This window comes from Rousettus aegyptiacus, unplaced genomic scaffold (assembly GCF_014176215.1).
Source record: "Rousettus aegyptiacus isolate mRouAeg1 unplaced genomic scaffold, mRouAeg1.p scaffold_m13_p_5, whole genome shotgun sequence".
NCBI lineage: Eukaryota > Metazoa > Chordata > Mammalia > Chiroptera > Pteropodidae > Rousettus > Rousettus aegyptiacus.
The window spans coordinates 120,559,556-120,582,348 of record NW_023416308.1 but is presented as its reverse complement, the minus strand read 5'-3'; the positions used below and the strand labels follow the sequence as shown (position 1 = coordinate 120,582,348).

The 22,793-nt window shown below is 71.0% G+C and overlaps 2 protein-coding genes across 5 annotated transcripts; both read right to left on the bottom strand.

Moving 5' to 3' along the window:
- Positions 1–2,507: 2,507 nt before the first annotated feature.
- On the bottom strand, positions 2,508–3,571 carry INS (insulin). 2 transcript variants are annotated; one of them, XM_016149753.2, is made up of 3 exons: positions 3,496–3,571; positions 3,156–3,358; positions 2,508–2,713 (listed from the first exon to the last, which is right to left on the bottom strand). In XM_016149753.2, the coding sequence occupies exons 2-3, from the start codon at positions 3,340–3,342 to the stop codon at positions 2,562–2,564; spliced, it is 339 nt and encodes a 112-aa protein (XP_016005239.1). In that variant the 5' UTR covers positions 3,343–3,358; positions 3,496–3,571; the 3' UTR covers positions 2,508–2,561. The 2 variants fall into 2 exon arrangements, with proteins under 2 accessions (XP_016005239.1, XP_016005248.1); XM_016149762.2 differs by having other exon boundaries at positions 2,508–2,710.
- Positions 3,572–5,525: 1,954 nt separating this feature from the next.
- Positions 5,526–12,252, bottom strand: TH (tyrosine hydroxylase). Of its 3 annotated transcripts, XM_036221206.1 has the most exons (14): positions 12,146–12,252; positions 11,071–11,104; positions 10,590–10,832; positions 9,583–9,757; positions 9,194–9,282; positions 8,795–8,862; positions 8,453–8,503; positions 7,999–8,144; positions 7,741–7,876; positions 7,507–7,576; positions 6,975–7,031; positions 6,713–6,808; positions 6,328–6,461; positions 5,526–5,685 (listed from the first exon to the last, which is right to left on the bottom strand). In XM_036221206.1, exons 1-14 carry the CDS (start codon positions 12,250–12,252, stop codon positions 5,526–5,528), a joined length of 1,566 nt encoding a protein of 521 aa, XP_036077099.1. The 3 variants fall into 3 exon arrangements, with proteins under 3 accessions (XP_036077099.1, XP_036077100.1, XP_036077101.1); XM_036221207.1 differs by lacking the exon at positions 11,071–11,104 and having other exon boundaries at positions 10,590–10,802; positions 12,151–12,252; XM_036221208.1 differs by lacking the exon at positions 11,071–11,104 and having other exon boundaries at positions 10,590–10,802; positions 12,163–12,252.
- Positions 12,253–22,793: the final 10,541 nt, after the last annotated feature.

Sequence of the window (22,793 nt, the reverse complement as noted above, 5' to 3'; positions counted from 1 at the left end):
GGGAAGGCACCCCGTGGGACTGCCCAGGATTCTGACTTTTGATGGGGTGCTGGGGACCCAGGGTGCTGGGGACCCAGCACTTTTGCCCGGCTGCTCCCCTGGATGTCGGGACCCCGGAGAGGTGGGGTGCGATTTGACTAGGGGCTGGGACCTGGGACACCCTCTCTGCCTCCTAAAGCTCCAGGCTCCAGAAGACGGGGCGCCAGCCCCTCGGGCACCCCTTGACGCGCCAGCGAGGGCTGCAGGCGGGCAGCAGACCCCGCAAGGCCACCGGCCGCCTGGGCGAGCAGAGGGCGGCAGACGTGGGGCTCTGGCGCCCTCTGCTGGTCGCATCTGCAAATAGCCGCTTCGGCCGCCTTGACGGCTCCGGCCAGCTGCCCACCCACTCAGCACAGCCGCCTGCGCTGGGGGCCTGCAGGTGGGGGGGGGGACTCCTTGAGGTGGGGACACAGGTGTCCCCCCTCACAGCCTAGCGGGACGCAGACGCCGGCAGAGGCTCAGCCCAGGCTCGGCCCGGGGGACCTTTTCCTGCAGCTCGAGGGGCTGGTTCCTGGCGGCGGCCCCTCTGCTCCCGCCGAGCCCCCGGGCGCCAGGCCCTGAGGTGCAGGGGCCCCCCTCAGGCATCCCTGCAGCCCCCATGCTCCTCAGGTTCGTTCGGGCCTGGAGGACAGTGATGGCAAATATTTACTGCAGAGGCAAACAGCCCCACGGCCCGGCCCGGGGGCCGGCTCGTCGGTGCCAGGGGGCGGGAAGGCCGGGCTGCTGCCCAGAGGCGGCCACGCTGACGGGAGCCCTGGGGGACAGGCGTCCGGGCCCCGGCCTCGGTCTCCCCGTCGGACACACTCCAGCCCTGCGCAGCACGTGGGACGGGAGGACGCGGTGCCGTGCCCCAGCAGGTCCCGGCCTCCTCGCGAGGGGCCAGGGCACACGGGGCTGGGGAGCAGCTCCCACCCCCCCCCCGCCCTCCGCTGGGGCGGGCACGTGGGTCCCCACACAGGGCTGGACGCGGTCGCACGGGCGCGTAGAGCCCAGTCCACGGGCGGACAGGGTCTGAGGATGCGGGGGGACGCTCCTCTGGTCCCCAGCATGGGCTGACAGATGGTAGGGCCCCTGCCTTCCCCTCCGCAGTTTGCTGGCCCAGAGGGAGGGCCGCTCCGGGGTCCTCCCCAGGGTCTTGCTGGCCGGCAGAGCAGCCGGACACAGGCTCAGCCGACCGCTGCCTCGAAGGCCCCCACACCCCGCCGGCCTTTGCCAGCCCTAGCTGCCTCGGCTGTGGGGCTGGGGCTCACGTACCTCAGCTCTGGCAGGACACCCCTTTCTCTACCCAGCTACTGAGGACGCCTCGGTGTCCCCAGAAGCAATTCCTGTAGGTCCAGATCCCTCCCCTCCGGGAGGTCCAGGGTCGGGCCGCCCGCCCGCTCAGCCCTGGCGCCTCTCCAGGGGCGGGGCTAGCTACCAGCTCCGCACATGGCTGTTCGGGGTGTTGAAGTGGTCGTGGGGAGGGGCGGCCTGGGTGGGAGCCTCGGGGCTGCAGGGAGGGGTGTCCGGAGGCCTGGCCGGGGCGCCCAGCGTGAGGGTCGGCTTCTGCCCCGAGGCCGGCCTCAGTGGTCTGTAGCCGCCGAGGCTCCTCCCGGCGTGGCCTTTGGGGCGGGCGCGGAGTGGTGTGGCCTGGGCAGCTGGCAGGCTGGCCACGCCTTGCCGCGGTCAGGGTCAGGGTCAGCCGCTGACCTCCCAGGCCGCGGCCAGCTCCGGCGTGCCAGGTGGTGGCCTGGGCGGGGTGCCCAACGGAGATACTTGGGGCTGCAGTGTGTGCCGAGGAAGTGGGGTGTCAGGACCCCTGAAGACCAGGACTTCAGGGGACCCCGTCGTCAGGCCCCAATGGCGCTTCTGGGGGTGACTGTTGTGTGTGGGGCTGGGGTGGCGGGGGGACTCAGCCCCCTCCCTGGCCCTGCGGGCTGCAGTTTTCAGGGACACGCAGCCAGGAGGCCCCGAGCGCTGGGCCCCAGGCCTGTGGCGGTCCGAGCTGGTCCCCAGGCTCCAGGGCGCCGTCCGGGGCGTCCTCTGGCTGGATCCGGGCGGGGGCTGAGGCTGCCCTGGGCCCGCCCGGAACCAGGCTGGTGGAGGACCCTGGGAAAGGCCCAGATGGGCAGCCTGCCGTGCCTCGCTCTGGCCCCTGCGCCCCCGCCCCCCAGCAACTTCCCTCCAAGGGCGTCCATCAGCCAGTCCTGCGAGCAGGGGTCCCTGGCACGTCCGTCCCTGGGCTTTGGAGCCTGCAGGGGTCAGCCCCCAGCCAGCCCCTGGCCTGCAGCCTCCCCCAGAACCCACAGCCCCCTTCAGTGCTGCCCTCGAGCAGCCCGGGGCAGGGGGTCCTCCCTGCACCCCAGGACGGGGGCTGGGGGCAGCCGGCAGGAGCTCGCCTGCTGAGCCCCGGCCCTGGCCGGTGGGCCAGCCCGCGCCCCTCCCCCCGCCCAGCTCTCCCCACACAGAAAACAGCATCAGGGCTCACTCCAGGGCTTTATTAGGTGGCGTGGGGGGCACGGGCGGGATGAGGGGTGCCGCGGCTAGTTGCAGTAGTTCTCCAGCTGGTAGAGCGAGCAGATGCTGGTGCAGCACTGGTCCACGATGCCGCGCTTCTGCCGGGGCCCGTCCAGGGCCAGGGTCTGCGGGCTGCTGGTGCCGGGGCCCTCGTCCAGCTCCAGCTCTACCTCCTCTGCTGCCCGGGGAAGAGACGGGGACGTGGCTCAGGCCAGGGAGCGGCCCCGCGGCCCCCCGCCAGCCCCACACGGCCCCGGGGGAGCCGGCGCACGCCCCCCGGGGCGGTGCCACCGTGGGGCCCCGAACAGGGGCCCCTGGGCCTGCCCCCCACTCCTGACTCCTTGCAGCCCACCCCAGCCCCCAGGACTGCGCCCTGTCCCACAGGTGTGCGGGCAGGAGGCCGGGTCCCCATCAGAGCGTGGGCGCTCGGCACCCGGCTCTGAGGCAGCGGCATCAGGACGGGACAGGAGCAGGCGGGGCGAGAAGGTGGCGGGGACGAGCCCACCCCCCAGGCGCTATCGGGGCTCACCCCAGGGTGCGCGCGCTGAGCCAGGCACCGGGCCCCCTGGGAAATGCCCCCCCGCCCGCCCCCGGGCAGCAGGCAGCGGGCAGCGGCTCACCCTGCGGGTCCCCCGCCTCGCGGCGGACCTTGGGCGAGTAGAAGAAGCCACGTTCCCCGCACACCACGTACAGCGCCTCCACCAGGTGGGAGCCGCACAGGTGCTGGGTGACAAAGGCCGGGGCCGCCGCGGGAGCCCAGAGGCCCAGCAGGGCCAGCAGGGGCAGGAGGCGCGTCCACAGGGCCATGGCGGGCGGCGGTGACCTGTGGACAGGCAGGGTTGAAGCCGGCAAGGGGGTCCCGATTCAGTGCTCACCCCCGAACGCCCTAGGAGAGGAGCCCCTGGACCCCGGCAGGGCAGCCCCGACCCGGGCTGAGCCAGGCAGAGCCCCGGGACCCACCTGCTTGCTGGTGGCCGGAGAGTGTGGTGGCCGGAGGGCGGGGGCGGCTTTATCAGCCTCACCTGCAGCCCGCCCCGCCCCGGGGGCCCCCGACCTCAGCAGATGGCCATGGCGGGGCGGGGCTGAGCCTGCAGTTTCCACATCATTTCCCGAGCCGGGCAGGCGGGATGTCTCCTGGGGCGTCAGCATCTCTCGGGCCACGAGGGTCATTAGAGTCCCAACGAGGGGCCTGATGGCCGAGGGGCCCCACTCACAGCTGGTGGCAAACGTCCCCCCCCCGGGCCCCCGGGGAGCAAAGTGGCGTTTTCCACATTAGTCCCGGGAACTGGGGGCGCCGTGTCCCCAAGGCCCCATGCGTGGCCAGGGACTGCGGGGGACGTCGCCTCTCTGCTCACGGCCCTGTTCCCACCCCTCCCCAGGGCGCCGCAGGGAGGCCAGACTTGGGAACGCGGCTGTGAGGCCCACAGGCCGGCCCGTTCCTCAGCTTCAGTCTGGGGACAGCAGCCCCGCCCTGTGCCCCCCACGTCCCACCCAGGTGCCTCCCCAGCCCCCGGCACTGAGCCCCTGCCCACCCCCCTGTGCCGACCCCTCCCAGGCCCAGCCCCAAGCCCCCATGGACCTCTCAGCTGTCATAGACATGGGCTGAGCCCGTGGTGCCCCTGGCCCCCAGGACGGGCACAGACAGGGAGGCCAGGACCCCCACCCTGCCCCGCAACCTCTAGGGTCTCAGACCCTTCTCAGTCAGGGGACGGGGTGAGCCCTCCCTTCTAGGACCCCACGGGGCCCCACAGCCCATGACCCCTCTGCAACCAGGAGAAACCTGGGGTTCTCTTTGAAAGGTGTGCGTAAGGCAGGCGGCTGGATGTGGAGGACCCAGGTGGGAAGGCAGAGCCCAGGAAGGAGAGGGGCTTCCCTTCCTCCGCAGCCCCCCAGCCCTCTGCCCTGCCCCAGGGTCTCTGTGGGGCTCACGACCACCGGCAGTGTCCCTAGCTGAAGTGACACAGGAAGGCCGGACACAGGGCCAGCGTCTGAGGAAGGACGGACGCCTGGGGGCTTGGCCCGGGAGGCCCCGACGGGCGGCCAGGGGTTCGACGCCCTGGGCTCGCAGCCAGCGCCTGGTGGTGTGTGGCCTGTGGGTGGCTGGAGTGAGCAAGGCCTGGGGTGCTGGCTGGCGCGGGCCCCTCCCAGTAAGCCCCGGAGCTGCTGCCCCTGGGCTGGGGACGCTGGGGAAGGGGGGCTAGCCTGGCGGGGGCAGGCGCTCTGAGCGAGGGCCACGCCCAGACCCCTCGAGTGAGCTCAGGGGCATCTTACAACGCCCAGAATCCAGCCCCCTACGTGCCTTGCTGGGGAGACTGTGGCCCAGAGAGGTCACCCCAGAACCACCGTCAGCACCCAGCTCCGGGAGCATTCCCAGGCCCCGCTCGGGGTGCGGTGAGGGGTGTGGGGTGGGGCAGTGGCCGGAGCACCGTGCCTCCCCACTGCTCCCACAGGCTGGCCCCTGGAACCCTGTCCTTCTCCTAGTGGACCGTGGAGACCAGCTCTCCCGACTTGGCACAGCGGGGGGCCCTGCCCCCATGCCCACCCTTGTGTGCGGCTCCCCATTGGCCAGGCCCATGGGGACGGGCAGCCCAGCAGGACGCCTTTGCCCTCTGGAGCAGCTGGGGCTCAGGCCGGCTGACCCTCTCGGTGGACAGGGACCGGGCACGGAGGGTCCCCCGCTTGGCCTGGGCCACCCTGCGGGGCCTCGCGGGAGGCTGTGGCCGAGGAGGGGTCTCTGAGCAAGGCCGGGCCAGTGGGACGGAGACAGGCGGGCGGGGCTCCCTCCTTTTATTGGGGTTGCGAAGTCGCGGGCAGCACAACATGACAAGCACACAGGCTGGGAGGAAGCGGCGGGGCTCAGCGAGGCGTCCTCTGGGGGGGTCTCCGCGGTCTCTTGGGGTGCTGCGAGCAGGCCCTCCGGCGGGCGGGGGCCGGGAGAGGCTGGGGGAGGGCTGGGGGAGGGCTTGGAGACACTGGGCCGCGCCTGCCCGCTAGCCAATGGCGCTGAGCGCAGTGGCGAGGGTGTGCAGCTCGTCCTGCACTTGCTCCAAGGAGCGGCGGATGGCGTGGGGGCTGTCCAGCACGTCGATTGCCAGCGTGTACGGGTCGAACTTCACGGAGAAGGGGCGCTGGATGCGGGAGGCGTAGCTCCTGGGGACAGGCCGCACAGACCCTCGTCACCCGGCAGGGCTGGGCAGGGCCGGCAGCGTGGGGCAGGGTCTCAGGACGCCCAGCCCCTCCCCGGGCCTCCCCCAGGCCCCCTTCCTCCTCCAGGAAGCCTTCTCAGACCGCATGCCCCGGAGGGCCCCCGCTCAGCGCCTGTCCTCAGGTGCGCATGCGGGGTCCAGCCCCCGCCTCCTCTCTGCCGGACCCTGTCTCTCCTGTGACGACGATGTTGGCGGGAAAATCAGGCCCCTTCCCGGGGGTGAGGCGGGCATGTCAGGCTCTGCCCTCACCCCACTCCCTCCAGGCCCCCACACGCCCACCCCAGCCCTCAGGGCCCCTGCCCCTCTCCTCCGCCACCCCCCATGGTCCCAGCTTCTCAGAGGGCAGGAATTGGGGGGGAACCCCAGCACCCTTACAGAGGCCAGACCCTGCCCCCTGAAAGCCTGGCCTTGACCTGGTTTTGATCGGGCCGCCAGACCCGGAGGTCTCCAGCACCCCAGACTTTTGGGGTGTCCCGTGGAGGAGACATTGTGACCGAGGTGCTCAGCTTTCTCCCATGCGAGGTGGGCTCGCGGGCCCACCCCGCCCTCCGGCGCACCCAGCCGGGGGGTCCAGGGGGCCGCGCACCTGAGCTTCTCGCGGGCGTCGCCGAAGCTGTCCGACAGGAAGTACACCGGCTGGTACGTCTGGTCCTGGTAAGGCTGCACCGCCGCCGCGTCCGGGTCGAACGGCCGCACCTCGGGCTCCTCCGACAGCGAGTGCTGGCGGGAGGCCGCGGGGTCACAGCCCCCCGCCTCCCCACGCGGCCCCTCGGGAGCTGGAGCGAGGCGGCCCCCTCCCCCGGGGCCACTGGGCGGGTGCGTGGGGGCGGGGCCGAGACCACCCTCCCCCACTGGCCCCGCCCCGGACTGGCCCCGCCCCGGGACTGGCTCCGCCCCCGGGGGCAGCTGGGGCCGGGGCCGGGCCGGGCGGGCATGGCGGGGCCGCGGCGGGGGGTTTGGGGGGCCCTCACCAGGAGCTCCCCGTAGGACGACAGCAGCCCGGCTCCGTAGGCCTTCACCTCCCCGTTCTGCTTGCACAACCCAAACTCCACCGTGAACCAGTACAGCTGCAGACGGCGCAGGGTCAGCGGCGGCCCTGGGCACCGCCCCCCCAGGCGGTGCGGGCCAGGCTCCGGGGCTGGTCACGGCCAGAGCGTGGCGGGCCCCGGACGTAAGCGGAGCCCTCAGCCCCGGGGTCCCGAGCCAGCCCCCCAGGCCCCGCAGGGGACGCACCGTGGACAGCCTCTCGATTTCCTCGTCCGAGGCTCCCAGGGACGCCAGGCCAATGTCCTGTGGAGCGAGGAGAAGGCACTGGCATTTGGCGAAGGCCCTGGGGGTGCATGCGGCCCCTGGGGGCGGGGCTCCGGGCCCCCTGGAGGGACCGAGGGCCCAGGACAGCGGGGGCCCCGCTGCTGCTCGGGGAGTCAGCAGGCGGCGGCACAGGCCCCGGGAATCCGCCCAGCTCGTCCTTGCCCGTTCCGCTTCGTGCCCCTGCTGAGTCTTGGGAAAGGAGTCCTCCTCCTCCTTTTGATAGGTGGTCTTCCCAGAAAGGGCCCGAGCCCGCCTGCCCCTCTATTCCAGGATGACACTGTCCCCCCAACGTCTCACGGCCCGAGTGGGCACCGTCCAGCCCGGGTGGAGCCGGCGGCATCCTCGCTGGCACGTCGAGCCCCCGCCCATCCCCCCGCCTGTCCCCGCCAGCCCCGGGCTGGGGCCACCGCCCCTCGGTTGACCCCTGGCTCCTGGCCCCAGGTCTCGAACACACCTGGGAGAACTGGGCGAAGCTCCGGTCGGCCAGCATGGGCACGTGGCCCAGCAGCTCGTGACAGCAGTCCCTGCGTTGGGGGACAGGGGGAGAAGGGGCTGGGGCTGGGGGCGGGGTCAGCAGGCTGCCCCTGCGCCCGGCCTCCGTCCTCCGCTTGGGCCAGGCGCCTGAGCCCTCTGCCCGTGGGTGGGCTCCCCCCCCCCGGCCCCGCCCCGCAGGGGGGGCCCCACTCACGGCTCGGGGGAGTGCATGGGCGAGGAGGCGTGGCGGATGTACTGCGTGCACTGGAACACGCGGAAGGCCAGGCTGGCCAGGAAGTCGCGAGCGGACAGCAGGCCGGCCACGGGCCGCAGCTGGAAGCCCGACCGCTCTGCAAGGGCCGGGCAGGGGTCAGGGGCCCGGCGGGGGGGGGGGTGAGCTGCGGGGCTGGCGCGCACATCCAGCGCACGTCTCCCGCCCGCCCCGCCCCGCGCCCCCGCCCGGCGGCCACACCCTTCAGGAAGCGGGACACGTCCTCCAGCTGCGGGATGCTGTCCTCCGCGTAGCCGCAGAAGCGCTCCAGCAGCGCGAACGCCTCCAGGTGCTCCCGGCAGGCGTGTGTGGCGTACAGGCCCCTCAGCGTGCCGTACACCTCCTTCCTGCGGGGCGGGCGCGCTCAGGCCGGCCGCGGCCCGAGCCCGCCCCGCAGCCCCACCGGCCTCTCGCTGCGGTCTGGGGGCCTCCGGGCGCCGGGCTGGGGCGCTGGCCCTCGGCTCCCGGGAGGACCGACCCTCTGGCCACCTCTCCCTCGCGGCCAGCAGGCGGGGCTGCGGGAAGCCCCTCCTCCACTGGCCTCTTCTTTCCTGCTGGAGGCCACTGCCTGCCCACAGGGGGACTCTGAAGTTGTCCCCTGGGCCCTCCTTGTCCCAGGCCCTGCCCCTTCCCGGCCGCTATCACGGGGTCTCACCAGGTGGCGATCTCCTCTGCCGTGTACTCCACACGAGGAATAGGGTCACCGCTGCGGAGGGATCGGCAGTCGGCCAGGGCCCCTCGGGTCGTGTGGGGCGGACAGAGAGGGGGAGGCGGGGAGGGGGCGGGAGGGGGGGCCGCCTGGCTGGCCGTGCAGCCTCCACGGGACGCGTACCTACTCTGCCCTCAGCGTCCTTGGCGGTAACTCGGGGTCTCACGTGGCCACCCCATGGCAGTGAAGGAGGTGGCGTTGGTGACTGGGGCCCCCCTCCACCCCCAGGGCCAGCGCGAGCCTGCGGGCGGGCCCGGTCCTGGAGACCGAGGCCGAGGAAGGCCTTACTGCTGGTACTGGAACGCGATCTGGGCGATCTGCCGCCGGCGAGCGCGGTACAGCTGGTCGGAGAAGCCCTGCGGGCAAAGCGGGCGCGCCTGTGCCCCACGCCCTCGCCGACCCCCCAGCCCTGACCGACCCCCTCCCGCCCCCGCTGGCCCCCCACCCCCTCCCAGCCCTCGCCGACCCCCACGCCCCCCCAGTCCTCACTGACTCCCCTCCCTTGCTGACCCCCCACCGCGACCGCCCAGATGCCACTCGGGACGTGGCAGGCGCTGCACCCAGCCAGGCCTCAGTGGCTCTGCATGAAGCGGGCCGCCCCGCCCAGGGTCCTCCCAGGGGTCCACGCCCTGCCCCCTTGGCCACAGGTACCCGCGACTCAGAGGGCACCAGGAGGCTCTGGCTCACCGGATGATCCAAGTCCAGGTCAGGGTCGAACTTGGTGACCAGGTGGTGACACTTGTCCAGCTCGGAGGCTTTCCTTGGGAACCAGAGGACTTCACGGTGGACGGAAGGAAGGAGGGACCGGGTGAGCATCTGGCCTGAGGGGGGCAGGGCCCACCCAGGACGCAGCTTCGGGGTGCGAGGGTGTCCAGGGACTGTGCCAGCCAGAGGTGGGGTGGTCTTGGAGGGGCCCCGGGCCTGGACACAATGTGGAGAACAGGGGCCTGGATCCAGCCAGGGGACTCCCCCCAGACACACCACCTGGTCGCTTCAGGGCTCCCCCGTGGGAGCCTCTGCACCCCGATGTCTCAAGGCCATGCGGTGGCTCTCAAGGACGGGGGAAGTGGCCTCACCCTTGTTCTCCCCGGCACCACGCACGTCCTCCGCCACCCGGCGCACGGAGCTGAGCAGGGCGGGCAGGTCGGCGCTGGGCACCTCACAGCGGACGAAGTACTCCAGCTGGGGGCCCCCCGCCCGCGGCCTCCGGGCGGGCCGGGTCTCCAGGTGCTGGATCTGGGCTTCGAAGGCCTGGGGGAGGGAAGGCAAGGGGGGGCGAGATGGAGAGGGGGAGGCAAGGGGGAGGGGAAGGGAGCCCCTGGGGTCAGCCCACCCCGCCGCACCCCGACTTCCACAGCCGGAGACTCAGGCCAGACCTGCTGGGCGGGGTTCGTGGCTGGAACCTGGGTTTCGTCTCATTTGTGTGATGTGGCACAGTGGGCCCCTTGACCCAGTGTTCCGGGGCGGGGGGGTGGGGGCGTCTGTGTGGCCCTCGGCCACATCAGAAGGCCGCCAGGCAGAAGGCCCCACCGTCCCTGGTGGCCTCGTCCGGGCCCACCGGCCACACCCCGGGCTGAGGGGGGCCCTAGAGCCCGCTGTGGCGAGGTCTGGAGGCTCGGACCCGCTCAGTGAGGACGAGGGCCCCGGGCTGGCGGGAAGGTGTCTGCACCCCGGCTCCCGCCGCCCGGCAGCGGGGTGAGGCTGTGTGGGTCTCCATGGCCCTGGGCCCCTCGGCCATCCCAGGAGCTCAAGAGCCGTCTGGCCGTAATGTCATTTGGGCGCCATGTGCTGCAGGCCCGTCTCTGGCCTGTCCAGCCTGGTGTGGCCAGAGCAGGCCCTGCAATCAGCTGCCACGGTGGCCAGAGCCCACAGGGGAAGGGGGTGTGGGGGACCCCCGCCCGTGCAGCCCCGCACCCGAGACAAGGTGCTGGGCATGGGGAGCAAGTGGGGGACAGGGCTAGGCGGCCTCAGCGGGCCCCCGAGGACCTGAGGGATGTGGCGAGGGCCCCTGGGACCCTCCTCGTTGTGGCCCTCAGCGGGTCCCGCCCACGCGGGCCCCCAGGTGCTCCCGCCACACTCTTACCTCGAATGCCTTCAGGGCTCGAGACAGCGGGGCGGGCTTGTCACCCCGCAGGCTGAAGAGCAGGGCCAGCACGGCCTTGCCGTCCCTGTCCACGCACGCCCCGGCCACCAGGGGCTCCCCGGGCTCCGCCGCCGCGGCCTGGGCCTCCGCCTTCTCACGCTCCTTGCGGGCATCCTCGATGAGGCTCTGCCTCCGGCCCACGAAGCGCGGGGTCTGTGGGGACGCGGCCGGGTCAGCCCGGCCCTGGGGCCCTGGCCCAACTGCGTCATGACCGCCCGCTGTGTACTCCGGAGCAACCGACTGGCCAGGCTCCTGCTGGCCAGAACCTAAGCCCAGGTCTCCTGGCATCGTGGGGGTCGGGGGTGCGTGCACGGCACCTAGATGCTGTCACCTGCCACCAGGCCTGGCCCTGATTGCATTAGGTGAGTGACTTGGGAGCGTCATCCACTGCCCCCGGGGCCCAGATGGATGCGGCCAGGACCCAGGGAAGGCCAGCGAGCGTGGGGCCAGGCTGTCTGGCAGGGAGTGGCCTCCCCCTGGTCCCTGCCCCCTCCCAGCCTCTCTGTACGCGTGACCTCTCCCCATGGTCCCTCCTGGCCCTTCCCCAAGTGTGGCCACACTTCCCCTCCGTCTGGACACAGGCGCTGTTGTCCACAGCCTGTCCCCGAGTCCGTGAGCCCCTGGAGTCGGGGCGTCTGAGCCCCTTCCTGCACAGAGCCCCCAGCCCTGGGTGGGGGAGCAGCCGGCTGCGTATCTGGGCATGTCCCTTGCAGCTGGACTTCCGAGAAGCTCTGGTGCCTTGGGTCTTGGACTACGGTAGGGGAGGGTGCACAGGCAGCCCTTCCTGGAGCCCCCACTTGACCTTGGGGTGTGGACATGGCTGGGGCTGCAGCCCTCGGCCAGGAGACCCTGTGATGACAGGTGAGCCCTGAGCCTCCATGGGGGGGGGGGCTCTACCCCACAGCCCCCCCGAGAAGGTACCTGCAAATTATATTTCTGCGGCTCAAATCATGTTTCCATTAAAGGTCTGAACACAAAAGCCCATTTTCGGCATGCGGAGAGCAGACTATTTGGGGGTGTCCCTGAGGATGAACTGAAGATGCTTCTTCTGGGCCAGGAAGCTTCCCGTTGTCCAGTCTCTTGGAGGGGCCGGCCCAGTGGCTCTGCCCAGCACGAACCCCGTTGAACTCAGGGCCGGCACGTGGCGAGGCCTTGGGGACTGTCCTGGGTGGTCGGGGACGGGTCGTGGGACCCAACACGGCCACTCGCATGCGGGGCACGGAGGGGCGCGGGGGCCTGGGGTGGGTGCGGGGTGATGGGTGGGAATCGCCCCGAGAGCAGATGGCCCTTTGGCTCAGGCTGGCATCTCCCTGCCGAACTGGGCACTGCACCCCCGTCCGCCCAGCACCCCCCACCAGGAGCTGCGGCCAGGGCCCTGGACATACCACACACACTGAGTCCAGACGGCCCCCCCACAGATCCTCCAACACGGGGCCCAGGGGGTCACCCACCGGCCGAGCACAGAAACCGGGCACCAGTCCCTCCTGGCCAGCGGCCCCGCCGGCCCCCTTACCATGATGGCCTCAGCCTGCTTGGCGTCCAGCTCGGAGACGGCCCTGCGGAAACCCTTGGGCTGCGGTGCGGCGGGGTTGGAGGTGGGCATGGTGCCGGCGAGGTCTCGGGCTCTGCTCCGCAGCCCTCTGCCGGGCGGCCTCTTAAAGGCTGAGCCGACGTCACAGCCCCTCCGGGTCCCCCACCTCCCACCTCCTCGGCTGCGTCCCCCCTCCTGCCTGTGGCCGCCTGCGGGAGGGAGGCGGGGTGGGCGTGGGGAGAGGGAGGCGCGAGGCAGGGCTCTGTCCCATTAAATCTAATTGCTGCCACTGTCGCAGGCGCCCAGGCAGGGCGGCCGGGCCCCCCCTCGGAATCATCTCGGCTCTAGCAGCGTGCCTGGCGGGGCTGGGGGCAGCCGGAGCCCCCTCGGCCCCACGCCCCAAGTGGGGCGACTTCCGGGACTCGGCGGTGCAGGCCACACACGACCCCGCACTTGGTGCAGGTGTCCAGAACCCACGAGAAGTCCAGGCTCCAGCCTCCGACATCCGGGGCCCGTCTGCTTTTCTAGAAAATTCTTTACCAAGTTCCCAGATGGGGGGCCCTCGGAATGTCCGCTAGATGCCATCAGCAGAAGTGTCGTCTGCTTTCCCGAACCCCCCAATGCCCGGGTTCCCAGGCACGTGCCGCAGGATGCAGAATGTTCCAGAAGGGGCCATCCCTCCAGCATGGGGGAGGAGGCCAGGGTCTGGGGACGGGGGAGGCTCTAACAACGGTCTCCCCCGGTTCTGCGTGGCCCGGTCCCCCGGGCCGCAGCTCACCGCACGGCCGCTGCCTCCCCTCCTCCTGCTCGCCGCCAGCACCAGCCCCCCAAGGCCCTCTGGCCACTTCTCCCTTGGGGGCTGTGCCAGCCCTGAGCGCCGAGCCTGAACCCCAAGGGTCCTGGTCCTTGCCGAAGCTCCCCCTCGGCCCCCAGCCCTGGCTTCAGATGGCCCCCGGCATGACGGGGCTTCTGGGGGACGTGAGGCCCGCCCCCCCACATCTCCCCCTGAGTCCACGTGTGGTGCTCACATTGGGGTGCCCCCCCGCCCCCACCCGGGAGACCGGGCGTCTGGACTTTCCGACTGTGTCACCGCCGGCAGCTCCAGGCCCCTCAGGGAGAAGTCCCCTCTCCTGACAAAGGTCACCTACAGAAGGGGCCCGGGCGTCGTGGGGTCAGCAGCGGTGGCCAAGGCTGGAGCCGGCCAGGAAGTGGCTGCGTGGGAGGGGCGGGGAGGACGGAGCCTGGACAGGGAGCGAGCGTGGGGCGCAGCCCGGGGGGCCGCAGGGGGCCCGGCCCGCACGCCTCAGCCCGCAGGCCCGCCCCCGGCTGGTGGCCGTACTCCTCAGCGCCCCCGCCCCCCCCCCCCGGCAGCTCTCAGAACCCCCGGAACCACCCGCTCTTCATCAGAGGGGCCCAGCACACGGCTCTCCTCTCGCACGGTCCCCGAGCCCGGTCTGCCCCCTGCTTCACGGCTCTGCTCTGCCCCTCCCGTACACGCTCCCCGAGGACGGGACCCACTAGCCGGGCCCTCGGCCACCTCCCTGGCCAGCACAGGCCTGGCCCATCGGCCCCTGCGCTCTAGGTCCCTCGAGACAGGTCTCAGTGGCCTCTGCCATCAGGACCTGGCCGAGAGGGCTCCCACAGGGAAGTGGGCTCCGAGCAGGACGCTGATGAGATCGGCCAGAGACCCCCGCGCAGAGGGCAGGGTGGGCTCCAGCCCGCCCACGGGAGTCCCACGGTCCCAGGCAGCCCGGCCCCCCTGCCCGGCCTCCTGGCCTGCAGAAGCTGGGCCCCCGGGGGCCCCCAGGACCCTCATCCGCCCCCTCCGGGGAGGGCTGCTGGGGACCCCTAGTGACGCAGGTCCAGCCCCACCGCAGCCCGACGTTTGCTCAAAGGGGGTGCTGGGGCCGGGGCTGACACATCGGCTAAACGCCGCGGGAGGAGGGCGGGCCTCCGCCGGTGGGCTTAACCTTTCGGCAAATGTCTTCTGCTGACATAAATATTGTCCTTTAATCCCTGTTCTACCTGAGCTGGCGCGGAGCTGGGGCGGGGGAGCTAAGCTTTCTGTACTCTCCCCTGGAGCCAGGAGACCCCCCAACCGGGGCTCCGGGCCGGCACCGAGGGCCAGAAGCTGCTGGACACCCTCCAAGGCGAGCGCCGCCCCTCCGGCCCCCAGCCCTGCACCTAGCAGGGCATCCAGCCGTGTGCCGGGCGAGCCTTTCCCACACTCCAGGGTGCCCGCCCACGCGAGGGTCCCTGCAGGTGTGCCGCGCCCCTCCCCCACCCCAGATGGCGACAGGACAGGCAGGGGGGACCCCCGAGTCTTCCCCCTCATCTTTCCCTTCCTGCCCGAGAATCCCCCTCCATCCTGGACCTCCTGGGCTCCTTCAGAGAGTGAGCTGCAATCTGCCTTCACAGGTGGGGCGTTTGGGGACCCATCCTGCAGATGAAAGACCAGGGTGAGCCTTCCCCCCAACTCCTGAGACACTGCTCTTTCAGTGGCCTTGTGGGGTCCGTGCCCGGGGGCTGGGGGTGGCCCAAGGCCTCAGGCCGAAAGGGGAGAAATCTAACTGCCCAATGCTGCCAACGCATCTCCCCACGGGCAGAGACCCCGAGAGGGTGAGTTGGGGAGACGGACCCGCGTCCCGAGCCCCGGGGCCTGCTCGCAGCCTCCACGCAGCCCCGCCCCGCATCAGGCCGCGGCCCAGGTGCCCACTGGGCAGCGAGGGGCGCTGAGCCCTGGGCATCCTCTCGATGGGGCGGCTGGGGGACCCCACGGTCCATAACGGCAGCGGGCGCCCTTGCTTCGGGGAGCCCGGCACGGGGCAGCGTCCACCACCTGCCGAGAACCCCGGCTCCTTTCTCCTCCCCTAACCCAGGCCCACGGGAGGGGCCCGGGGACGCAGCTTCGGGGTCCCCGTGGGGGCCCCCCGCGAACAGTCAGAGAAACTGCTCTCTAGCAGTCCGGGGGTCAGGGGTCACCCCCACGTGGTGGCAGGCGAGGGGCACCCCTGTGTGACGTGCACAGGGCCCACGTGACCAGGCCCCCCCACACCTGTCTTCACAGCCCCCGGGACCCGGACACTGGAGCTCCGAGCCTAGGCCCCGAGTGCCCCCCGCTCACGGGCCTGCAGGGATGGGGTGCACAGACTTCTGAGGACCTGGGGGCACTCGAGACCTCACACCGTGCCAGTCCTCAGTCTGTCCCCGGCCCGTGGCTCCTGGGGGCTGGGAGGCACCCCCCCTCCCGCCCCGGGCAGTGATGTAGCCCTTGTGGAGAGTGCACACCGGCCCGGGGCCAGGGACCGAGGCCCCCCCTGGGCCGCCTGCCTGCACTCTGCCCAGCCTGAGGCCCCCAAGGCTCCCCTGGCTGGAAGGAACCCCGGGTGCTCTGACATGCCAGCCCTGTCAGAGCCAAAATGTCAGAGCAATTAGCCCTAACGAGGCCATCGGATGGAGCCAGGAGCAGGCGCGGTCGGGCGGGCATATCGACAAGCTAGCCCGGCCTCCGGTCGATGGCAGGCACTTAGGTGTAATTGGGCGATTGAAAGCCAGACTGGCAGGAGAGAGCGGGAGCAGCCACGTCCCCCACCCCTCGGGGCGCCCGCCCCACCCTCACCTGGGGCCTCACAGTCCTACCAGGCCCTCGTGCGTGGGGGCCGCCCCTCCTCCTCCAGGCAGACCCCCCCTTTCCTCCTCTCTGAGTAACCTTCCTGCTGGGGCTGTGCCCTTGGCGGGGGGCTGGGCTCCTGACTCAGTCCTGGAGACCCACCTCTGGGGGCAAAGCAGGGGATCTGGCTTAGCCTTGTACCCGACTCGGTATTTCCACCCACACAGAGGGGCTCTGGGTCCCACAGGCCCCAGGGGCGGGCGCCCGGGCCTCCGGAGAAGCTCTCTGCGTCTCCCCCAGGGGCCCCCACCCCAGGGTCCAGCACCGGGCATGGGCTGGCCCAGGCCAGGCTCTTCCATGCCGAGGGGAAGGGACCATGCGGCAAGGCTGGCCACCGTCTGTGTGGTCCAGACCTGCCCTGGGGGCGTCTGCAGATGCAAAGTGACCGAGGAGAGTGGGCTGGGCGTCCCTTCCAGATGAGGGGAAACCGGTGGTCAGAGGGCCTTGTGGGAGCAGCGGGGGGGGGGAGGGGGCGGGACATAGAGGCCTCAGGTCAGGACGCTGGCCAGCGAGAGCTCTCAGGTCCTGATGACCAGTGGTTCACCTGGGGGCAGAGAGCCGGCCCCCGACCCTCAGAGCACCCCAAATCTCACACTTCCCCTTTCCCGCGTATGTGCCTTCTGGAGGCAAGACGGCAGCGTCACGGCAGGCTGAGGCGGCAGAGGCTCGGGGGGTGTCGGCCCCCACACGGCTGGAGGCCCGCACCCCAGACGGGAGTGTCCAGGGGCTGGAGAGGCCGGAGCTGCCAGGAGCAGCCTTGGGCGGCCGGGGTTCGGAGCCCGGGACCCAGAGTTCCGCCTGCAGCTTTATAGGTCCGTGTGTGTGAGTGTGCACCTGCGCACACGTGGCTGTGTGTGCATGTGTGCACACGAGCGTGTGTAATTGTGTGCGCTGAGTGTGTGCACGTGCACGCGTGTGCGTGAACCCGTGCGCATGCAAACACATGCTACCACATGTGCGTGTCTGAGTGTGTGCATGAGGATGTGGGTGCACGTGTGTGTGCATGCGGGCATGTGTGAGCCTGTGTGCGTGTGCGTGTGCACGCGTGTGTCTGCGGTGTGCAGCAGGGCTTAGAAGCCCTGACCGGCCCTGGTGCCATGTCCCTCCCGACCCCCCATGACGTTACGGCCAAGGCCAGGGTGCCTGCCAGGTGCAGGTCCCTGGGGTCCCTCTCAGACACCCCCACCTCGTCCCCCCGTCCAGCGACTCCGCCTGCCCGCGGCCCCCGCCGCCCCCTCCCCCGGCTTTCTCAGCGTCTGACAAATCAGCCTGGAGAAAAGCAATCAGGGAGACATTCAGTTCTCATTAGTCACTCGGGGCCTGCCTCAGCAGCTGTGTTTGGACAGCCATCAGGTTTAATCACGAGACCAGGGTCCCCTCCCGCTGCCCCCAGCCCACGAGCCTCCCGCCTGGGCCTCGGTCACCCACCCCGGGGCCGGGGAGGCGCCGTGGTCTGCCGCTCTGTGCTGCCAGAGCTCTTGGCGGTGAGGGGCTGCTTTGTCCCCACCCGAGACGCCCATCCCACCCTGCAGGGGAGCCCGGCTCCCCGCGCCCACCATTCCGCTCATCGTGGGCCTCGCGGCTCTGGGCGGCATCAGCAGAGCTGCAGCGGCCCAAACGCGGGAGGAGACAGCCTTGCGCTGCCCAGCATGGGCCGGACCACGCCAGCCTCGCACCACGGCCACCCGTGCAGAGCGCTGGGGGCCCCGGGCCCCGCTTCTCCCGGACGCCCTGGGCGTCCAGCGCCTCCCTGTCCGCCCGTACTGGGCCCTGCCTGCTGGAAGCACCAGAGAGGGGGCGCCGACACCCCTGCGCCCACAGGCAGCACCCTCAGGGTTTCGCGTGCCCCTGACCGAGGTGGCTGGGAACAGTGGCTGGGAACCGCGGCCCCTCTGGGTCCTGCCTCACTGCCCCTCCTCAGCAGCACCCCCGCCGCCTCCCCCGTGCTCTGGGGTCACCGAGGGCCCCCCTGGCCCCCACGCTGGCGGGGAAGCCTGGGTCCAGCGCGCCCGCCCGCCGTCCTCCTGTGGCCCAGGTGGCTCCCGGCCTGTAAGCGCAGAGCCGGCCGCTGGAGCGCCAGGCCCTGAGTCCGACCTGCAGGGAGGGCGTGGTGACCCACGGGCCGGCCCGGGCTCCCCGCGTCCCATGCACTGCAGGGCCTCTGTGCACAAGTGGGGAAACTGAGGCTCAGAGAGGAGGCGGATGTGCCGCAGCCACTCTGAGAGGGGAGGAGCCTGGCAGGCCCCCTCCCACACCGGGGTCCTCCGCGGCAGCTCTCCCCCTGGGGCTGCCTGCCTTGTCTGCACCCCGACTCTGGTCTGGACCGGGAGGAGTGTCCCCGGCTCAGCAGATCTCGGCCCCCTCCTGCTCGGCCTCCCCTGCAGCTGGCGCCCTCCCCCGGGAAGTGGGGGGGGGGCTGAGGGAAGCGCCCCCAGCCCGCAGGGCCCCGGCTGCCCGGGGGCCCGGCCTAGGGCCTGGGCGGGAGGGGGCTCCGGCCTCGCAGGTGCCTCTTCCTTCCGCTAATCCTGGGGCTCACGGGGCCCCGCCCCCGCTGACATTTCCAGGCTGTGCCCGCCGACCAGTTTCCTGTGACATTTAGACAGGCTCATCCGTGATTACATTTTTTGATGACTTTGGGGCCCAGGGTGAGCTCAGCTGACGCCCAGCTGCCCGCCTACCTCCCGAGCTCACTTTCAATAAACGCTGCCCCTCCAGCTGCAGGCTGCGGTCCGCCCCCCACCAGCCCGAGCCCAGGTTCCCTGGGGCACCTTGGTTTCCACGCCTGGTCCCACAGAGCCCCCCAAAGCTGAGCCTGCAGCCCTTACCCCCGCCCAGACCCCAGGGAAGGCTCCGTGGGGGTCAGGAGAGGCCGGCTGCATTCACTCACCTGCGAGGCTCTCTTTCGTTCATTTGCTCATTCATTCATTCATTCATTCACCCGAGAAGGTTTCCTGGGGTGCCGTTGAGAAACAGCAAGGTCTCGCCCCTCAAGGATCTCAGAGTTGGCGGGGGACCCACGAGGGTCCCCACGATGCAGGTGAGAACCAGCCACGGCCTCCAGCCCGGCTCGGGAGGTTGCTGGGACAAGCCCCAGGCTGGGTCCTGAGTCAGAAGTGGGGGACAGGCCCTGTCCCTGCCCCACCAGGGTCCGAGGGGAGAGCGGCCAGCGGCCTACCGCTGCACAGGGGTGCAGGGGACAGGGGAGCACGGGGCGGGGCTCCGAGTGCACCTCCCCTCTCCCCAAGGACAAGATTCCAAATTCTGACAAGCTTCCTAGATTTCAGAGCCCGGGGAGCCCCAGACCGGGGCGGGGGGTGTCCTCTGGGCCTTCCCTGGGGGAGGAAGCAGCCAGGGCGCAGCAGAGGCCTCAGGGAGACTGAGCTGGGGGGCGCAGCCTAAGCACCCAGAGGAGGGATGGCCGGGGTCCCGCGCCCTGGCTAGTCAGGCCGGCAGCGAGGGGCGGGCGCGGTCTGGCTGGGGGGCCCCCGTCTCTCACTGTGGCTTGGGCTCATTTTGTCTCTATCCCCTCTGCCGACCTCCGGGGGAGCCCGGGCCTGTGCCCGGCTGGCCCAGCACCGTGGACGGCCACGTGGGCAGGGGGCCCGGGCCCACCCTTCGTCCTGGACGAGGGGCCGCTCCTCCGGCGCCCCTCCCCCGTGGCAGGGTCCCGGCAGCTGTGACTGGCACTTCTCTGCGAGCCTCACGGAGTCCCCTCCCTCTGCACGGATGGGGGTCTTCACGGCCCCCCGTCTCCCCAGCAGCTGCCCTGCAGGCCCCCGACTGTCAGAAAAACAAACCAAGGGAGAAGTTCAGGGAGCAAGGCCCAAGTCGGGGTGCTGGGGTCCCCGTGAGAGCCGTGCCGGCCCGTGACCCCGCAGGTTCGGCCCGGCCTCCCTTTGCAGAGCTCCGTCCTCACCCCTCCCCGGGCAGGGTGGTCCAGGTCCCTCGGCGGGGACCCAGCCTGGCTCGCCCCGGCCTCCCCGCCCAACCACGCCTCCGTGTTACTGGTTTTTAAAAAACAACTATTTATTTTTTAAAATAACATGCATATAAATAACAGGAAATTTACCGTTTTACCCACTTTCGGCGCACAGCTCAGTGACACCTACTTACACTGCCGCGCGGCCACCACTGCCCCCGACCCCTCCAGGACGTCCCCGTCCCCGCCCGACCCCCCCCCCACCCCTCCAGGACGTCCCCGTCCCCGCCCGACCCCCCCCCCCGACCCCTCCAGGACGTCCCCGTCCCCGCCCAACCCCCCACCCCCGTCCCCGACCGCGGCTCCTCCGGGCCCCCCCGGGAGCGGGGCCGCAGGGCGCTGTCCTCCTGGGGCTGCCCGTCTCAGTCAGCGCAGGGTCCCCAGGGCGTGGTGGGCGCGTTGGGGCGTGTGTCGGAACGTCCTCCCTTTACGGCCGGGTGACGCCCCGCGGTGCCGGCCACCCCGCGGTGGGCCCTCGGGCAGGTTCCCCTCTCGGCCAGCCGCCGTGGAGCGCGGGGCGCGCATCTCCTGGAGACCCCGCTTTCAGTTCTTGGGGCGTCTGGGCAGGAGCGGGGCTGCCGGCGACGTGGCCACTTGGTTGTTAGTTTCTTGAGGAGCCCCCCCTTCCCCCCCCCCCCGCACCCCACCGCCCCCACGCCGGGCCACACTGCGGGTTTTCGCGTAGGACGCCCTGAAGCCTTCCGAAGGGGACGCCCAGCGCCATCGTCACCCAGGAGTGCGTTTCCCAAGTCCTCACCCACGCATGACAAAATCCAACCTCTGCGCTTTGGCTCAAGGGGCCGGTGCAAGACGGAACCCCCACGGCGGAGGCCGCACGGGGGGCCCCGGGCGCCGTCCCCGAGCTCATCGCCCCGGCTGCTTCCTCCGACGGGGTCCCCCGCCCCCGCATTTGTGCTTTTTTCGTCCCGGACACCGATCCTTTTCGGCAAGAACTGGCTTTTCCAGCCTCTGGCCCGGCTGCCACTTTGCTGCCGGAGACCCTCGTCATCGGAAGGCTTTGGCTCTCGCGGGACCGGCTGGATGGAGTCAGGCGGGTCGGCTTTGCAGTCCCGTCTGGGAGCCCCCCCCCCCCCCAGGACGGAGCCCGACCCGCTCCGGAGGGAGACGCAGCCCCTGGGCCAGCAGTGGGCCGGCCGCCTGCGTCCACGTGACCGCGCGCTTCGTGTGCGCGGACGGGCCCGGCGAGCCTGTTGTTCCTGTTTCACAGGCTGCAGGCGGCAGGCCCTGCTGGGCCGGGGAGCCCCGATGTGGGGGGGGCGCCGGGGGGGCATGACCTCTTGGGGCGGACGCTGAGGTTTTGACGTTGATCAGAAGGGTCAGTGGTTCCCAAAGGCAAGAAACAGGGTCAGGGTGACCAGTGCTGAGATGCACCAGGAGCCCCTTAAAGGCCGGCCGGGCGGGGCCGTGCCCACTCTCTGCGGGGAGGGCGGCCACCCCCACCCCCGCGGGAACGTGAGGAGCCCCCCGACTCTGGGGCTCAGGTTGTCTGGAGCGGGTGAAACTCAATCCGCCTTTGCAATCACCTGCCTGAGACAGAGCTGTGGGGGGGGGGGGTCAGGGACAGAGCTGTGGGGGTGTCAGGGACAGAGCCGTGGGGGGGAGGGGGGAGACTGCAGGCAGGGTCCCTGTAAAGGGGGCCTGCAGGATCAGGTTTCGGGGGTCCTGGGGAGGCAGGAACTCCGAGTGACTCCTCCACAATGATCTCTTTCCTCCAGCTTCAGCCTCGGGGCTCTGGTCCCCCCATCCTCAGGAGTCACCCCAGTGTCAGCAGGGCCATGGGGGGCTGTCTCCCCACAGCCTGGGCCTGCTTCCCTTCTGTGCCCAGACGGTGACCTGTCACGGGCAGCGTCCGGGTCCCCTCCCCGGCCACACCCGGTGCCCGGGGGGTGGGCCCTACAGCTGGGGCTCCTGCCCCGCCGCCCAGTCTGCCACCTTCCGCTCCCACACACACGGGCCCCTTCGCCTCAGGGTTTCTCTCCTTCTCTGCACCCCCACAGGCCGTTGGGGTCACCACCAGCGCCGCGGTCTGGGAAGCACACGCGGCAGGTCCGCGCTGTGTGTGGGGCCCCTCGGCTCCTCGCGGCTCCCCGCCTGCCGCTCTGGGGCGGCGTCTTCTGGCTCTGGTGCTGCGGTTCCGTTTCTTCCCTCACCCTCTCGCTCCGGCGTGGTCAGCGGCTCCCCGTGCCCGAAGACGGCAGCCAGACTCCTCGGCAGGCCCACCCAGAGGCCCCGGGCCGGCCAGGCCTCTTCGGGACACCCCGTCCCCCGCTCCGTCTCAGAGCCCAGGGGAGTGGCCTCTCTGACCCACCAACAAAATTTCCAGACACAGTTAGATGCCGGTGGCAACGGACAGTGACTGGCCCACCTCAGAGCCCCAGGGAGCTGAGGGGGGCGGCTCGGACGGAGGAAGTGGGGAGAGCCGGAGCGGGCCCTGGTCGGGGTGCCCGCCGCCCGGCACAGAGGGCGGGGGTGGCCACCTGACTGGACTCCGTCCCCAGCGGCCAGGCAGGCACAGCCACGGGCTCGGCGGCCCTGACGTCCTTCCCATCAGGAGCACGGGGGCCGTTATCGATTATCGATCATGTAGTGATGACACGTTATCGTCCGTTACACAGCAAAGTGAACCAAACGGGGGGGGGCGTCTCCCCTGGACACCTGTCGCCTCTGCCGTAAGCACGGGACCCACGGGCCGTGGCGTCCGCGTCCGCCCCGGTGTGCATTCGCGTCGCAGTCCTGGGTCCACATAATTTAATCCCGCGTTCGCGGGACAGGAAGCGCGTGGCCCGAGGCGGCGGCTGGCGGAGGGCGAGGCCCTGGTCTCCCCAGAGCTGCCACTTAAGTGGGTCTTGACAGCGCTCGCCGGGCTCATTACGCACGGCGACTGGTATCTACGGAAACGGCTGCCCGTTAACAGTCCGCGAGACCCGTTATTCTTCCTTTTAT

What these genes read in the sequence shown, in the direction of transcription:
- INS (XM_016149753.2), bottom strand. Translation starts at nt 3,342, where the DNA reads ATGGCCCTGTGGACGCGCCTCCTGCCCCTGCTGGCCCTGCTGGGCCTC. An exon ending in CGAGGCGGGGGACCCGCAGG is followed by an intron (nt 2,714 to 3,155) that starts GTGAGCCGCTGC and finishes TTCCCCGGGCAG; the next exon opens with CAGAGGAGGTAGAGCTGGAG.
- TH (XM_036221206.1), bottom strand. Translation starts at nt 12,252, where the DNA reads ATGCCCACCTCCAACCCCGCCGCACCGCAGCCCAAGGGTTTCCGCAGG. An exon ending in ACCTGGACTTGGATCATCCG is followed by an intron (nt 8,863 to 9,193) that starts GTGAGCCAGAGC and finishes CTTTGCCCGCAG; the next exon opens with GGCTTCTCCGACCAGCTGTA. An exon ending in GCAGAGGAGATCGCCACCTG is followed by an intron (nt 8,145 to 8,452) that starts GTGAGACCCCGT and finishes CCCGCCCCGCAG; the next exon opens with GAAGGAGGTGTACGGCACGC.